This window comes from Sinocyclocheilus rhinocerous, unplaced genomic scaffold, assembly GCF_001515625.1.
Source record: "Sinocyclocheilus rhinocerous isolate Xijiao unplaced genomic scaffold, SAMN03320098_v1.1 scaffold1333, whole genome shotgun sequence".
Taxonomy (NCBI): Eukaryota; Metazoa; Chordata; class Actinopteri; order Cypriniformes; family Cyprinidae; genus Sinocyclocheilus; species Sinocyclocheilus rhinocerous.
Window position 1 is genome coordinate 965,028 of NW_015625783.1, and position 18,802 is coordinate 983,829.

The 18,802-nt window shown below is 38.0% G+C and overlaps 1 protein-coding gene across 2 annotated transcripts in view; it reads left to right on the top strand.

Annotated features, from left to right (window-relative positions):
• LOC107706458 (hormone-sensitive lipase-like) overlaps positions 1–18,802 on the top strand; it is a 33,638-nt gene that overhangs the window by 6,490 nt on the left and 8,346 nt on the right. The window contains exons 2-11 of one of the 2 annotated variants that reach the window (XM_016510173.1): positions 6,665–6,906; positions 7,195–7,479; positions 8,304–8,394; positions 8,616–8,642; positions 9,622–9,767; positions 10,696–10,881; positions 11,534–11,686; positions 13,589–13,733; positions 14,991–15,218; positions 16,730–16,870. In XM_016510173.1, the coding sequence (XP_016365659.1) occupies positions 6,665–6,906; positions 7,195–7,479; positions 8,304–8,394; positions 8,616–8,642; positions 9,622–9,767; positions 10,696–10,881; positions 11,534–11,686; positions 13,589–13,733; positions 14,991–15,218; positions 16,730–16,870 (1,644 nt within the window). The remainder of the gene's footprint in view (positions 1–6,664; positions 6,907–7,194; positions 7,480–8,303; positions 8,395–8,615; positions 8,643–9,621; positions 9,768–10,695; positions 10,882–11,533; positions 11,687–13,588; positions 13,734–14,990; positions 15,219–16,729; positions 16,871–18,802) is intronic. The other variant, XM_016510180.1, reaches the window with a different exon arrangement.

The following is an 18,802-nucleotide window of genomic DNA, read 5'->3' on the forward strand; positions in this document are numbered from 1 at the left end:
GGGATGAACGGGTGGGAGGGAGGGCAAGTGAGAGCATCCAATCGAAACACTCTATCTTACTGTCTTCCCCTTTTGTTTACCTCCCCTTCCCATGTCTCTATTTCTCTGGCTCCATGGCTGTGCAGGTGTTGATGGGACAGGACGCACAAGGACCACAGCATGAGTTCTGACGAGGGTAACGTTCAGACTCTCCAGGGATCAGTCCCTGTGTGTGTATGTGCTCTGTTCTGCATGTTTTTAGGTTGTAGATTCTCTCACTTAAGCTCCGCTTCACCCCCTTGTGTACCTTAAACGTGTGTTGTTGCTCCTCTGCTGTGGATTGTGCTGTATGCTTTATGGGTAACTTGTATTCATGTATTGTAAAGCAGTGTCACTGAATAAGTAATTTTGCTTAGCTGGATAGGTCAGCCTTTGACTGTAGATAAGTATTATGTTTGGATGAATTGAGCAGATCGGTGCAGACCTGAATTATCACGTTCAAAGTATAGCAAAGTACATAGTTTTTCTGTCTTCAGTTGGGTTCTTTCATTCTTTGATGGATTTTTCCAGGGCGATTGTGGTTCTAATTGGAATGAACAGTGCTGATTGATCAGTTGACTGTTGATTGATAAATGTTCTACTTCGCATCTTCTGTCCATCAACTAAATTTGCAAATATTAGCAAAGATATTTAATTCTGGTGTGTGTGTGTTTGTGTGTGTACTACCATTCAAAAGTTTGGGGTCAGTAAGTTTTTTTTTAAAGGGGTCATATGATGTGATTTCAATTTTTCCTTTCTGTTTGAAGTGTTACAAGCTCTTGGTGCATAAAGAAGATCTGTAAAGTTGCAAAGACTAAAGTCTCAAATCCAAAGAGATATTCTTTATAAAAGTTAAGAGTCAACCACGCCTACCTAAAACGGCTCGTTCTAACACGCCCCCACATACCTACGTCACTATGTGGGAAGATTTGCATAACGCCGCCCAAATGTTCACACAAAGAAAGAAGGCGTAACTTTTATTCGCTGTGGTATTGTTGCTGCCGCCATGTCGTGAAGGCGCTGTGTGTTTCGTTGTGAAAGCGAAACTACTTAGGTTGGCCTTCCAAAAGAGGACGATATCCGCTCACTCAAGCCGGCCTCCGCTCACTCTAGGCCCCGCGGCCTCCGCTCACTCAAGGCCGCGGTGTGTGACGCTGTTTCGTTGTGAAAGCGAAACTACTTTGTTTGGCCTTCCAAAAGAGGACACGACTAGAAATCAGTGGTTAAGTTGTATTTACAACACTGTTTATGGAGGACTGTTTCCTGATCCTGGGAGAGTAGACTACAATGCCGGCTGTTCTGACTCACAGACTGTAAGTACGTTTTCATTTAAAGGATTTGCCACTGATGATTCAAACGTGAGTTTTGGGCAGTGTAGAGTAGCGCTTGTTGTTTGTCATTTCTCCGATCACAAATGCAGACTTGGTTTTATGTTTACGCGGCGCGATGCAACGCAGTGCGTAAAAAGTCATTATAATCCGTAATTATTTCCCCACTGGATGCAACAAATGCCTCGTTTATAATTTTCGTTTATAATGGGTTTTAATGTTTTTGTCTCGTCGCTCCGGCTTGGACACGACATCACAGTATGGTAGGGGCGTAACATTTCCGTCACACGCTTGAGGTATTCGGCCAATCACAACGCACTTGATAGCTGGCCAATCACAGCACACCTCGCTTTTCAGAACGATGAGCTTTGTAAAAATCGACGCATTTCAGAAAGGCGGGGCATAGAGGAGAAACAATAATGTACAGTATGTGGAAAATAATGTGTTTTTTTAACCTTAAACCGCATAAACACATTTCATTACACCAAATACACAAAATAATGTTCTTTTTAGCAACATCATATGACCCCTTTAAAGAATTGAGTGCCTTTTATTCCGCTAGGATGCATTAAATTGATTAGAAGTGACAGTGAAGACATTTATAATGAACAATGAATGATTTCTGAAGGATCATGTGACACTGAACACAACTGAAAATACAGCTGTGACATCAAAGGTAAAACATTACATGTTAAAATGTATTGAATTTGAAAACAGTTATTTTAATTTTTCTTTCTTTCTTTCTTTCTTTCTTTCTTTTCAGCCGGGTGAGACTTCTCTCAAATCTTACCAACCCCAAACTTTTGAACAGTAATGTGTATTCAGTGTAATATGTTTTAAGTTAATTAAATAGTTTACTAAATTGTTAATTAACTTCAATTAAAGTTATTAGTCTTTGTTAATTTTAGCTTCTAATTGAAGTGACATGTATTTATAGCTTTCTCAATGAAACTACTATAATTTAGTTTTTTACAGTTGTACTCTTTACTTTTAAAGGGTTAGTTCACCCAAAAATAAAAATTCTGTCATTAATTACTCACCCTCATGTCGTTCCAAACCCGTAAGACTTTCGTTCATCTTCGGAACACAAATTAAGATATTTTTGATAAAATCAGAGAGCTTTCTGACCCTCATTAGACAGCAATGCAACTGGAATGTTCCCAGGTCCAGAAATGTAGCAAGAACATCGGTAAAATAGTCCATGTGACATCAGTGGTTCAACCTTAATGCTATAAAGCTACGAGAATACATTTTGTGCTCAAAGAAAACAAAAATAATGACTGTATTCATGTGTCATGGTACTCTCGATAGCGGCGGAGGACGGTGACACAGACAGAGAGCTTTCTGACCCTCATTAGACAGCAATGCAACTGGAATGTTCCCAGGTCCAGAAATGTAGCAAGAACATCGGTAAAATAGTCCATGTGACATCAGTGGTTCAACCGTAATTTTACTAAGCTATGAGAATACTTTTTGTGCGCAAAGAAAATAACAACATCATTTATTCAACCCCAGAATGTAATCAATGTAATGAGCGTTGCTTACGTTCAGTAGACAGCGCGGCGGGCATGCTGAACATAAACAACATTACGTTAACGTTAATTACATTAATTACGTTCTGGGGTACTCTCCAAAATGGCATAAGATGGTAACTTGGGCAGAAGAATTGTTGAATAAATTATGTTATTACTGTTTTCTTTGCACACAAAAAGTATTCTCGTAGCTTTGTAAAATTACGGTTGAACGACTGATGTCACATGGACTATTTTACCGATGTCCTTGCTACGTTTCTGGACCTGGAAACATTGCAGTTGCATTGCTGTCTACGGAGGGCTGTCTACGGAGGTGTTCCGAAGATGAACGAAGGTCTTGCGGGTTTGGAACGAGTAATTAATGACAGAATTTTCATTTTTGGGTGAACTAACCCTTTCACATTAATTTCTAATACAGTAGTGTCGTGGTAGTTACAGGCTTACGATGAATGTCTGTGAGGGACTTCCATTGTATGGAGATTTCTGATAACATTTTTTTTTGTTTGTTTTACAATTTGTGAGATTTTTTTTTATCAAGCTTAACTCATATTTAACCTAGATTTAAAATAGATTTGTCAGTGTTTTTCTTTCAAAAATCGGTCAAAAGCCTTGAATTCATATTATTGAACGTTAAGAATTCTTAACTTTGGAATGTTTTCAAGTGTCCATGTGTTTGTTTTACTGTGTTAAACTGGTGCTGGAAGTCTTTCAGTGAGTAAAGGGATTGAGTGGTAGGTTCTCTAGTTGCACGTTTCCATAATGAAAGATTTAGATCATTCACAAGCATGAGGTTCATTTAGTCAGTAATCTAATACCTGCTTCTGAACTGAAACCCAGCATAGCAGTAAAAGTCATTTCTCAAACCACATGACTAGTTTTACAATAGTTGCTGGATTATAGTCTCTCAATGGAAGCAGTTGAGCAGGTGACAGTGACACAAAAACATACTTGGTTTCCCATGCACAGATTAGAACACTAATCTCTCAGGGTCTGGCTACAGCCTTTACAATGAGGACAGGGTACAAAAATGGAAGAGAATAGAGGACAATCCTCCATGAGAGAGGAAGATGTGTTGTTTGTTTTTGCCAATGAGGGGAAGAGATTACGGCCAGTCACAGGGAGGAGGTAGAGAGGCAACATGGGATACTTTGGCAGTGGGGGAAAAGGCTGTTTGGAAAGTCTGAGAAGAGAATGACTGGGCAAATGCTGGGAGGGTTTATCTGTGGTAAAGGGCAGAAAGAAAAAGGGACAGGGCCGGTTTTAAACCATATGTGCAACAGATAAGAGGGTATCTGGGGAATTCACAAACCCTTTATGTTGTTTGTAAAATGTCTTTCCACCCCAATGTAAAGTAAGACTGAAAGTTTCTTTAACTGTAGTTTAGGGTTTGATCACTCTTAGTTGTGGGGCAGCACCCAAGTTTGTACCTGACAATAAAAATGATTACGATGTATTTGCTTGCATTTTGGGTTTTGTCTGAGAACATACAAAGGTTTGTTTGGGGTCCCAATATTCCTGCCATTGTCTAGTGTTGTGAAGTTGTTTGTGATTCTCTCAGTTGTCTGGTCTGTCACGGAGAACAACAGATTTACCTAGCCATACCTAATCTTGTCACTGAGAGACCTTACTCACCTGTATTGTCTCTGTATCTGGCATGTCAATCCTGATCAGATAAATGTGCATGAGTGTGTGACTGTACAGTAGCAGGCTGATGCCCATGGTTACTCACTAGTATGTCCTGTGAAACTGTCCACAGCTTCTGTCCCCTTTAGTTTGCTCCTGTCTTTTCCTATAGAGAAAACGTGCAATTGCAGTTTTCTTAAGAGTCAGCATCTTCAAGGTGACAGTGTATCATAATGTGTCCTCATAAAGTCTGTTGGATGTGTAGTTCTTTGTGTGATAGTTGTAGGACTTATTAGCTGAGTATGTTTTCACAAGCACTGAACTGTTAAAAAAATCATTTTATTTAAAACTGTTTTTGTCTTATTTTACGGTGATCATTGTATATATTGATATATATAAGAGATATTCTTTATAAAAGTTAAGAGTTAACCACGCCTACCTAAAACGGCTCGTTCTAACACGCCCCCACATACCTACGTCACGATCTGGGAAGATTTGCATAACGCCGCCCAAATGTTCACGCACAGAAAGAAGGCGTAACTTTTATTCTCGCTGTAGTATTGTTGACGCTGCAGCCATGTCCTGAAGACGCTGTGTGCTTCATTGTGAAAGCGAAACTACTTTGTTTGGCCTTCCAAAAGAGGACGATATCCGCTTCATCATGCCTAGAGCTGATCCGTGCTGGTCGCTGAGGAAATACATCAACTTAGTGCTGTGGATCACCGGATCGGCTTTCACCGTTTTCACCGCTCCTTCGCCGGGACCGCCGTTCTCGACCCCGCCGCCTCAGCTCACTCTTGCCCGGCCTCAGCTCAGGCTAAGCCGGGGCTTTCGCACACGGTAGGCCGCTGTGTTTTTCGTTGTGAAAGCAAAACTACTTTGTTTGGTCTTCCAAAAGAGGACGATATCCGCTTCGTCATGCCTAGAGCTGATCCGTGCTGGTCGCAGAGGGAATACATCAACTTAGTGCTGTGGATCGCCAGCACATTTGATGGAGGACTGTTTACTGATCCTGGGAGAGTAACGTAAAAATGCCGGCAGTTCTGACTCACGTAAGTACGTTTTCATTTAAAGGATTTGCCACTGATGATTCAAACGCGAGTTTTGAGCAGTTTAGAGTAGCACTTGTTTGTCATTTCTCTGATCACAAATACAGACAGGGTTTTATGTTTACGCGGCGCAACGCAACGCGTAAAAAGACAGTATAAGTCATTATAATCAGTAATTATGTCCCCACTGGATGCAACAAATGCCTCGTTTATAATGGGTTTTAATCGTCACTCCGGCCGGGACACGCCTTCACAGTATGGTAAGGGGCGTAACATTTCCGTCTCACGCTTGAGGTATTCGGCCAATCACAACGCATTGGATATCTGGCCAATCAGAGCACACCTCGCTTTTCAGACCGATTAGTTTTGTAAAAATCGACGCGTTTCAAAAAGGCGGGGCATAGAGGAGAAACAATAATGTACAGTATGTGGAAAATAATGTGTTTTTTTTACTTTAAACCGCATAAACACATTTCATTACACCAAATACACAAAATAATGTTCTTTTTAGCAGCATCATATGACCCCTTTAAATAAAAAATTTACTTGTTTTTATAGATTATATCTTTGTGTTCCCATTAGCCACAGCTATTATTCCGGTCTTGAGTATCTCATGATCCTTTTATTATTTTTATTATTATTAATGTTAAAAACTGGATTTCAGGATTTTTTTTGATGAATTAAAAGTCAAAAGAACAGCATTTATTTGAAATATAACTTTTAATCTGTTTGATGCATCCTTGCATTTAAAAAAAATTAAAAAATAACAATAAAAATCTTTCAGTTGCCAAACTTTGTAATGGTAATGTATGTACTCTTAAACCAAATCCTAATGTTTAATGAAATCTTAAGTGCATTTATCTTGTTTTAAGGATGTTTACTGGAAAATATGACAAAGTACTGATGAAGAAAATGATTTTCTGAAGTGCTTTGGCTGAAGTATTTCCAGTTGACGGATCTATTAAATGTTTATAGTGCTGTTTATAACCACAGCCTATGCAAGTGCTTGGCTTTTGTCCTGAGCTTAATCACTCTATATTGGCTTTAAAGTGTGTCAGAGTATGTGCCAATCTGAAGTAATTATTCTGTCCTCAACCCATCTGATTCCATGTAGTGATGGACACCAAGGCAGTGTTCACTGCTTTATATGATGTCTGTGAAGAAAATGCCGCCTTCTTCTCTGGGGCCACAAAGGGCCAAGCCGGGGACGCAGCTCAGCGCCTGGTGGACGCCATGACCACCATCCAGGAGCACGCCCGGAGCCTGGAGCCTGTCATCTCTGGATTCGCTGCCATCTATCACCATTTTGACTTTGACCCTCATATCCCCGCCAATGGATATCGCTCCCTTGTTAAGGTGCGTTTCTGACTGTGTTTTTATGATTATAATGAGTTAGCTTGAGGGCAAGAGAAGTCATTTGTGTGTTTCCTCCCTGATAAAAATAGCTGCTCCCAGTGCATCTTTTTCAGCAGTTAGTCATCACAGTTAACTGGTTTACAAACCCTGCAGTTGTTAAAGGAATAGTTCACCCAAAAATGAAAATTCTGTCATTTTCCTCTCTCCTGCTTGATGCATTTGCTTATTGTTTTCTAGCATACACCTCCGTTCAGCCCTCATCTCACTTGTTGTCACCCTCTTCTCTAGGTGGTGCGCTGTTGCCTCCTCCACATCATTCACAAAGGGCGCTATATCACATCCAACAGGCGAAGCATCTTTTTCCGCGTGAGCCACAATGCAGCAGAGATAGAGGCGTACTGTAGCGCTCTGTGTCAGCTCAGGGCGCTGCTCTATCTAGCTCAGAGACTGCTTCATGACAACAGCCATGGCAACCTCTTCTTCCAGGAGGAAAGTGGCCTCAGTCAGAGCTTCCTGAGAGAGTACGCCTCCATGCACAAGGGCTGCTTCTACGGCCGCTGTGTTGGATTTCAGGTGTGTTTGTTTATGAGCACATGAGCTTATGAATTTCAGAATTTCATTGACCAATGATTGCAATGTTTATACACTTAATATAAGGTTGATATCCAAAGTTATTTCAATTGTTGTTGGCAAATGGATTCAAAATGTATTTTTATGTTTTTGAAGGAAGTCTCTTATGCTCACCATGTTTGCATTTATGTGATCAAAAATACAGTCAAATCAGTAATATTGTGAAATATTAATACAATTTAAAATAACTGTGTTCTATTTGAAAATATGTCATGACAAAGCAGATTTTTTTAGCAGCCATTGCTCCGCTCTTTAGTGTCACATGATCCTTCAGAAATCATTGATAGACACACACAGATATGTATATGTGAAAATATATGCACACTGCTGTTCAAAAGGTTAGGGTCAGTAAGATTTCGGTTTAATTTAATTAAAACTATTCAGCAAGGTTATATAAAATTGATCATTTACAATATTAGAAACATTTATATTTCTATAAATGCTATTTCTTCTATTCATCAATGGCTCATTTTACAAAAATATTAAGCAGCACAACTGTTTTCAACATTGATAATAATAAGAAATGCTTCCAAACATTAGTACCAAATCAGCATATTTGTATGATTTCTGAAGGACCATGTGACACTAAAGACTGGAGTAATCACAGTAACATTAACATTTTACAATCTATAAAAATAGAAAACCATTTTAAATTGTAATAATATTTCACAGTATTATTGTTTTTGCTGTCAACTTTTTGGTGCAATATGTTTCTTGTTTTAAGGTGAAAATTATCCAGCTGAATATCTTGTTCGCTTTACCTTTAGTTTACTCCTGCCATCCGTCCATTCCTGCAGTCAATTGCTATTAGCCTGGTTGCCTTTGGAGACAACTACAAGAAGCATCAGTCAGGGATAGGTCAGTAGAGCTGTCACGTTCAGCATGCCCTGATAAAGCTTTCTTTATATGTCCCTTGATTTATGTGAGGAGGTCACTGTTTCACACTACTTAATCTTTGCGAATGTCTGCACAGCAGGTTTTCCTCTAGTGCTCATTTAAGACACAAAAGTGCAGTTGTATAGACTCTGACCTGCAGAGGCATTCTAATATTGTCTTTTGTGCTCAATGCTGCACCCTAGTGGAGGCAGGAGATATTGCTCCATATGGTGAGTAGCTTTCAAAGAGGGCAGTATGAATGAGAGAAATTTGTGTCTTTCCCAAAACTGTCATCCATTCTGCTGGTAGATTATCCTGTTCCCTCTAGAGAGATGGTCAGTCCCTGTTCCTGCTTGGGGTGGGAATATTTTGTTATTATTAATAATGAGTTTACTCTGAATATTCAATTTAATTGTGTATTTTAATTATGAATTATATAATTATAAGTACTTTACGAATTAATAAATTAATCAATTGTATGTGAAGGATTATTAACTAATTATTATTAATAACTATAGCTTCAAGCAAATATATAGTAATAAAAGGGAACAAAGAAACGCATTACAAGCAATAAACAAAAAGTGCCTGCAGTATCTGAGAGTGCTTTTAGTATCTGAATGTTTTCCAGACAAGCGCAGTGATGGATTTTTCTCTTTTTTCTCATTATTGCTGATTGATTATTACTGATGACAGACAGCAGGTTTAATAGGCTGCATTCACACTAATGCACAGATCTGTTTTAGCATATCAGATGTTTTGTCCTGTCCTTAAATAAGAAGAGAAAACACTGAAATACTGGCTCTCTCTAGTGCACACAAGTGCCTTTGCACATATGTAGGAAAAAAACAAATGAGGATCTATTCTGAAGTTTTTAGAAACCATTCAGAATTGCGATGCATCAGAGAATTGTTTTCCTCCCACCCCTAGTTCATATGCTGAATTTTAGCATGAGAACAGAAAAGGCAAGAGTGGTTACAGATCAGTCTAGTGATGTTTGTAAATTATTATACTAATTGCTTGTGCATGTTTGTTAAGGTAAGATGATGCGATTTTCAGCTGGATATCTGTGTGTTTCTGTTGATTTGGAACCCACTTTCATGTCTTTCCCCTCTGTTTTACTGTCTAAGTATGATGCCCTGGTGTAATATGCCAGTTACTGTATGTAGACAGCCGTTCATCTGTCTGTCTATTTGTCTGTGTTTCTCTAAGGTGTAGCAGCCAGTTCTTTCCTGACCTCTGGGAAGTATGCCATTGACCCTGATCTGAGAGGTCAGGAGTATGAACGCATCACTCAGAACCTGGATGTTCATTTTTGGAAGACATTCTGGAACGTAACGGAGACTGAAGTTCTATCAGTTAGTATTAACCATCCTGCCAGTTTTCATTAAGGCAGCACAATTATTTGAAAGAAAATTATATAACCTTCAGTTTTAATAATAATGCAAGTCACATCTCAAAATGATTTTCTTTTGAATAAAAAAAAAACTAATCTGCATGAAAGTGAAGAAATTATGCCAAAAGCAGATTATCACTGTAATAATGAAATTGTAACCTTCACAGTGTTGATGATGATAATTTATTACTATTATTTTTTGTATTATATATTATATTATATTATATTATATTATATTATTTTACTTAACTGGGATTAAAAAAAGCTATGAATGAAAAGTGAGCTGAGGCTTAGATACTAATTGAACACTGGATACCAGCCAAATGTGAAATACAATGAAAAATTAAGTAAGGCTGGTAAAAAAAAAAGAAAAAAAAAAGGCCACTGTGGTGGACAGAATAAGTTTATTTCCACGTTGGCTAAATCCATTTCACAATTAAAGTGGACCAAAAAATTCTACTTTTAAATTTAGGCCCAATGTGGGTTTGAATAGAACTGGCTTAATTTTTACTCTGTTCATGTTTGGCTCAACTCGGAGTTTGAACACATTTAAAGAGTTCTGACAGCAGAGTACTCATTGCAGTTCAAATTGCAGTGAATATATTTGTCAGAATAATCCCCAAATTAATTTTTTGCCCTACTTGCAGTACTCTCATGGATCAGGCATCAGAATTGTTAAAAGCAGTTCCCTTGAGTAGTAAAACTCTATTGACGTACTCCTTGCACCAGTGTTTTTTTAATATACTTGACTATCTTTTGCTACAGCCGATCAGATTGCACACTGAGCACTTATAACCTGTGTAAGTTCTCATATTGCAAAGTTCAATTCACATAGTAATGAAACGGAAATTAATCTGTGCTCTATTTCATCTCTCTCTATCTCTCTCAAGAGTCTGGTGTCTATGACGGCCACACAGGTGAAGGTGAATCGAGCTCTTTCTGTTCCCCCCATGCCCTTTGACCTGCCGTTGGTGGCAGATCCCACCCACACGGTGACTGTGTGTCCTCCTGCAGCTCATATTGGCCCGGGGCCTGTGCAGATGAGATTGATCTCATATGAGCTGAGAGAAGGACAGGTACAGCAGTTCACATTGATGTCATGGACAGTCTTAATTAGTCTTGAATCATAATCGTCTCTCGCTTACGTCTTCCCTCTCCTCCTCACAGAAGCTCAAGCATGAACTTTTCATTTTTATGAATTCTCTGTTCTTCAAAGGGAGTCAATTTTCCACTCTACATGCTCTTATCTTGTAAATAAATACAAAAATAAATATGCACAGATAGCGAGGAATGAATAACAGCACCGCCAGTCTTAATGAGGTGTGCTTAGCTAAATAAAGTGGTTGAGCTTGACTCTTTCTCCTTTTATCCTTTACTTAAAGCCCTTTAATTCCTGATATACCTCTCGGTGTCATGGGGAGGACTTGAATTGGTTGCAGTATAGATGACTTGGATGTAATGATGTTTTAAAAAGCCTGCTTGACTTTGCTTTACACCCTTTGAACTCCTATTGATCCAGCTGCAGCGCAAACGTGTTTAAGAACTGCACGTCTGTAGCATTTAATTACTCGTCTCTTGCCTAAATGAGAGTTTTTGCCTCTGTGTGGGGCACGGAGATTCAAAATAAGTATTGTTCAGGAAATTGTGTTGTGATTTAAATAATCTTTCAAAATGTTTAATATGTAGCTCTTCATTCTTTTGGTGCTTGCACTCCATTTGTGTCTTCAGGACAGTGAGAAATTACTAGCACTGTGTCGCTCAGAGGGGGGCCCGATATATCTTTCTTTGGGCCTGAAGACGAAGTGCAGTCCTCCTTCCCCATGGCTGGTGTTGCACTTCCACGGAGGAGGCTTTGTGGCACAGACTTCCAAATCACATGAGGTATCTTTTTTTCTCTTTCTCCTTATACTTATAAAAAAATATATAGACTTGTAGACCGATGGGAGGGGAAAATTCATTTTAATACTCTCCTCCCATAAATTTACTGATTGAAAGGGAAACTCCTACAAATGCATATTCAATAGGGTGAGTCACAAAAATAACTGTCCACGCTTTTCAGCGCTAATTTCCCACTGTGTTTTTAGTAAATCCCAGAGGTGTGACCAAGTCGTTGTTTTGCAAGTCACAAGTAAGTCTCGAGTCTTTGCATTCAAGTCTCGAGTCAAGTCCCGAGTCAAGACAGACACCTGACAGTAGTTCTTTAACGCCAAATGAGGGTTTGCGCTGGCGCAAGCTGATAGTTGTTTACTAATTACTAATAATAAAATCAGCATCAGTGACTGATAGGAAATTAGACGTAATGTATGAAGAAAAATCAAGATAAAATCACTTAGCACGATATTTTTATTGTGCGTAATTTCAAGCTGCAATTTTGTCAAATGATGCAAAAAATTTGAAAGTATTATGTGATTTTGTGTATTTAGAATACATAAAATGTTAGCTATGATTATGAAATTCGTCATTGCAAAATAAAGGAGTCGGCTATTCTAAAAAAAATTCAAATGTCATTTCCATTAACACCATTTCCAACACAGAATGTAATTAAACATATGTCATTTGAGATGTGGTGAAAAAAAGATTAATAGATTCATATTTGTCCACTGTTTGTCATTATTAGTTGACAATTAAATTGTGTTCTAATGAGAGGTTATATTCTGAACGTACCCATAGTTGAAGAAACACCAAAATTCTACAGTATAAAGAGCTTCTCTTAACCTTTAGATTCATCTTACCCATGTGACTTGAAATGCTCATGGCATGATTTTTTTTTCATTTTGAATACTTTAGAAATTAACTGCAGTCACCCAGGATCCCACCTCAATGTCTGAACATTCATTCAGTGGTTTTTAATAGTGCCTCTTCTTTTGAGTATTATGCAGAGCAGCTTCTTGGCAAACGGAATAAGATACTGGTCATTTGCGCTCACTTGTGTCCAGTGCCTTGTGCAAAGTATGAAACTGCTGCTCTGTTAAAGTATCGTATTATCACCACTCTCATGCAAAATTCACCTTCATGTCACATAAACACTCACCAGCGGGAGCCTGCGTTCTCGACACAATGCATTAGCTGCTTGAACGAGCGCCACTCAACAATGGACACGTTGATACGAGATGTAACTGGCAGTCAGAGCAACATGTTGTGACGCATGTCAGCACACATCATGTCTTTAAACTACAAAACAAAACTGAGAGAGGGAGAACGAGAAAAAATGGTAGAGACTGAAATATCTGAGAAGAAGAAATATGTTCATTCCTTAAGTGTTTTCTCTTATGTAAACGCATGGTGAGGTGCTGTCAGGCGTGTACTCAGGGTGACAGAAGCTGTTTGAAGTGAACGTTTAGAGGATAGTAATTCAGGCTCTTTTTCGCAGCTCAGTCACACTCAAATCACTGTCTTAAAGCTGGAAACTACAAGATGTCAGGATTCAGAGAGGAATTAGGGGTGTGAGCTAGGAAAGCAGTTAAGGATTTGAAAATGTGGATCTTTACCATCAGTCAGCAATGCTAGAACCACTTTGTTAACACACCAATGAAATAAAGCCATAATATAAAGCAAAAGATGTACTACATTTGAGGAAAAACTTACCTCTCAACCACTAATAAAGTACACTATAGAAATATGCATGACATGTAGTCAGCATGATCTGGGAATTGCAACCAATTTCTCTTGTTCTGTTGTTAAACAGACTAGAAATACTACAATATCTATGAATTCCAGACCCTAAAATTTGAGCAATTTTGATTCTTCATTTGTGTGTGTGTGTGTGTCTGTCTCTCCCTCCAGCCGTATCTGAGGAGCTGGTCTCAAGACCTGAATGCCCCCGTCCTTTCGGTGGACTATTCTCTGGCCCCTGAAGCCCCATTTCCTCGGGCTTTGGAAGAATGTTTCTATGCCTACTGCTGGGCCATCAAGAACCACAACCTGCTAGGTGAGGGCAATAGCCCTGTCTTAATACTTCCTGATCACATGATACCAGTGATTCATATTTGTTTCTTAAATTTGTGATGAAATGAAAGCAGTGACATATCTTTTTTTCTCCACATTGTGATGAACATCAGTGTGTAATGGCTTATTGAAAAAGAAAAAAATATTGGGCGGACACTTCATTCTGCTGGATTTTGAGATGCCGATATTGCACTCAAAAGTGGAGGCAGATTAATGTGAACTTGCAGGGGTTTAAGCAAACTAAATTATTGGAGAAGTCTGGCATATGTCAACAGAAGGAAGTCTGTCTTTTTCACTGGAAGGTCCAGTTATGACATTTTGATTAAATATTGTGTGGAATATAAGAAACATGACTTGTTCACAATCTTGCATGCATTTACAAAATCGAGTGAATTTCCATTTCATGCTGATTTGAAGCTTTTGTGCTTTTATGAACTTTATGCTTTTAGGACTGAATGCTTTATGCAGTATGCAATAACCCAACATTCCCAGTTCACTTTCAGTGGGAGGTGGCAGCACTTGTCAACCCTTTTTTTGCTTAGTCATGCTGTCTTTTTTGAGGTTGACATTCACCCATCAGAGGTATAAAAAAAAACTGCACTCCAAAAAAAAAAGGTTCCCTCCAGAATGCCAGATCACATTTTGTAGAGAAATATTTTATTTTATTAATTTAATTTTGTTAGTTTTATTACCACTTTAATGGAACACTAAATACAATATTTACAGTAATCGCATCATCCATCTCCCAGACTGCTTTTAAATGATTAATTCTATTTTTTCGACATTGTGTCATTCAGCCACTTGATTAGTCCTTAAGAAAACTGATTAAGGTACAAGACAAGTGAAATTGGCTGACTTGATGGTCTGTCATACTGTTGTGCTGTGCTGGTGTCGAGATCCCACAGGGAACAAAGACGCCTATTGAAACTCAGCTCACACTCGGTCTGACTACAGCAGCGTAAACATATTCATCATTCAGTGTTCTCTCACCTCTGCTATCTATCTCAGGATCATGACGCGGATCACGCGCTGCTAATAACTCTCTTTGGGTGTCTTTGGTGTGAAAACCACGCCAGAGTGCCTCAGATCAGTGCAAAAAATGTGACCTCATTTGAAGTTGAAAATTATAGAGTATATTTATCTTCTTGATTCTCAATCATTTTTTATTTGATCTATTGCTCACTTCATTTTCTGGTCTGCTCCTTCCTAAATCTGTTCTGTTGGCCCTTCTCCTCCTCAGGTTGGACCGGTGAGCGTGTGTGTTTGGCCGGTGACAGCGCAGGAGGAAATCTGTGTGTGACTGTGTCGATGCGGGCCGCTGCTCACGGCGTGCGCATGCCGGATGGCATCGTCGCCGCGTACCCCGCCACCCTGCTCACCGTGTACGCCTCGCCATCCCGCCTGCTCACCCTCATGGACCCTCTGTTGCCCCTCAGTGTGCTCTCACGCTGCCTCAGCGCTTACGCAGGTCAGTCTGGGGCAGTAATAGGATTTTATGACAAATAGTGCTGTGTTGTGACTCGGGTTATTAGCGAGCTGGAACCGTCAGGTCCGATGCATAATTTATCGCTGGTAAAAGTTTAGCATATTCGCAATTTAGGAAGTGTATACACCTTAATGATGATGAATGATTTCAACAAGTAAAGTTAAGTGAAGCCACACACATCAGGAATAGATTAATAGGCTTGTATTTTGTTATAAATGTTTCGATTAGTAGTGTTTTCAATCATAGTAATGGTGAAGTCAAATCGGTGGCCCACGGCTTGTATTTTCTTTCCTCTGCTGGAGAACGAATGCAATATTGTCTTTGTGTTACAGTAGTACTGGATATTTAAAATCTATATCTCTTCTGTTCTGATTCGTTCTCAGAGAACAGAGCAGCAAATTAAGTTAAAATGCTTCTATTTTGCATTTTTAATATATAACGCTTGTGCTCCTCTGAAAATCCTTTACCTAATTTGGTGTTCCTGTCAGAAATTACCTGCTTTTTAAAAATTGCTTGTAAATCTCTCATTATGCTGTATTATTACAAGTCTTGGATTTAATCTTTTTGTCAGCATATTATCACAGGTTTTGTATTTCTTTTGTATTCAAAAATGGAGGTGTATTAACTCTGATCGATGGGCCTATGATCAATCAGTTCTAAAAATAAATACAAAACCTGTGCTAATAATAAGGAAAACAAGTTGATAAAAATATTGATACAAATATTTGGTAATAATATAGCATAACCATAATTTAAAAGCAGTTTTTTTGTAGGCTGGTGATTTTGGAACACAAGTGTAACAAATTGGGTTAAAAATACTATTTTTATAAAATGAAATGATAAATTATAAAAATCTAATTATAAAGTGGGTTTATAAAATAAAAAATTATATTATTAGTACAAAAATTATGAATTTTTCGGTAACATTAACATTTTCTGGAAAAATAAAATCTGCTGCAGGTCAAAATAACTGGAACAACATGAGGCATCACAATTTAGATGAATTTGGGCATCACAACATTACAATGTATGTCATAGATTTGCTAAAATTTACATATAACACAACATGAACAATATATATATATATATATATATATATATATATATATATATATATATGTAATATAATCTCTTAGCATTTGGTTTCTCGTCTGTTTGCTTTAATGACAGCTCTACAAGTTTTTTTGTACCAATTTTTTCACATGCATGTCTTAAATTTGCTGATTTCATTAACGACCTAAAAAAATTTCTTGTGATTTAACATTGTCATTTCTTTAATTTTAAAAAGGTTTTGTTCTTTTGTTTAGATAAAAAAAAAATTATTTAATTTTTAATTGTTTCTACTAATTTGTTTTATTTTTTCTTTCATTCTTTATTTTTTTATATTTTTTATTTAATTTTGTTTGTTTGATTCCCACACTTACAATTTGGATTTTTTGACCCCTACTGTATGTTATTTACTATTTCCTTTTTTCCCTCTCTGCTGTGTGTAGGCACAGATCCACAGGTGGAGAAGCAGGTGGAGAAGGTGAGCACTTTGAGCATGGTGAGGAGAGATACTGCCCTGCTGCTCCGAGACTTCAAACAGGGGGCCTCCAACTGGATCCATTCACTGCTGGATAGAGGGAGTGCAGGTACCTGTATTAGATATATTGTGTTTTCTAACTCATTGTGCTGACTGTCTAAATGACATTTATCAATATGTATTTTTTTGATTATAATCCCTCCACACACTGATGATGATGCCTTTGTAATAGTGCAGCTGGCTAATTATTTGATCTGTTTTAATTAGGTTTAAATTAACGCATACGAAGCCCTTGAGCGCTCTGCTTGGCTTCATATAATTGGCTCCATGGTGATAATTGCCATTTGTTCAGAGCTATATGTGATAGCTTCTCTAACTCACTCTCCAGCTTGTGGTGTGTGACCCACAGATAGTGTTGTGGAGAGTGGTTCTTCGGAGCATGTGCAGACTGAATGCTTCTGAATGGAGGCCCCAGTTCAGTCTGCATCCGTCATCTAAGCAGGCTGATGAATCATACCTGGAAGTCCTGGGGAACTAGGGAATTGCCTATGGTGCCACAACCGCATGATTCTTTCCGCTTCTCTCTACAGCAGTCACATTTGTATTAAGTGTTTCTAACTTGGTAACCCTTTGACCTCTGTGATCTTCCCCACAGTATTCCATCACCAGAAGTTTAGCCCCGCCTCCCCTGTTTTGATTGGTTGCTGCCATTCTTTCTTTGCTGCAGTTGTAACTGATTGCTTACTGAATGATTTCAAAGTATTTAAAAAAACACTAAAAAATTAGGGATGCAACAATATTAAAATCCTTGATGACACAAAGGAGTTAATAATAATTTTAAGATTATTAAAATTATAATACAATTCTATACTATTTTGTCAAAATAAAAAACAAAACACCAAGATCCAGTTTTACTAACAGCTTGCACCAGCGCAAACCGTCTTTTGGTGTTAAAATTGTACTGTCAGGTTTTACTAAAGATGTGCAGTCACGAATTAACGCTGAAAAGGTGTGGACACAGTTATTTTTGCACCGCACCTTATTGAATATGTATTTGTAGGAGTCTCCCTTTCAGACGCAAAATTTATGGGAGGAGAGTACTATCGTTTGCCATGCCATGTTATTTTTAATTTGCTTCAGGAAATAAAAGACGACTTGGAACCCTCAACTAGGAGTCATACAATACTAGGTCTATCAAAACTTCTTGCAACCCTTCATTTTTTTGTCCTTCGGTTCTTTTCAGCATACTGTGGCTTCTTTATTTCTTTATTCTTTATTTGCGACTACGCTAATTTGTTCTGCGCTTGGTATATTGTGTTGGTTGATATGTAAATGAGATGTTGCGTCTGTGTTCTTTAAAGGGTTAGTTCAACCAAAAATGAAAATTCTGTCATTAATTGCTCACCCTCATGTCGTTTCAAACCTGCTCCGATCCGCCTTTTTCGCCTCCGATACCGATTCCGATACCTAGGGTTCGGTATTGGCCGATACCGATACCGATCCGATACCAGTGAAGTTTTTTTCCCTCATTTAAATAAATGTAGAATTCATATATCTCTCTGTGTGGAACTGATAATCATTCTTTCACAATCTACTAGATACAGACTACTTCATTATAAAGAAAAATAAAATAAACAATAAATATGAAAAAATATAGGCCTATGTATATTTATAATCTATGACAAAAACTTATCATAAACTAGGTTAGTGGATAATTCAGCAGCAAAAGTTATTCTAGAAAAATCAGTGCACAATAATTTTAGAAATACAAACATTTAGTAAAAAAAACAATATTTTGTGGGGAACAAATAAAAGTGTTGCACTAAATATGGTAAAATGTTACACATTGCTATTTGTATTATTATAAAATCCATTCATTAAAAACATTCATATACAGTGGGTACGGAAAGTATTCAGACCCCCTTAAATTTTTCACTCTTTGTTATATTGCAGCCATTTGCTAAAATCATTTAAGTTAATTTTTTTTCCTCATTAATGTACACACAGCACCCCATATTGACAGAAAAACACAGAATTGTTG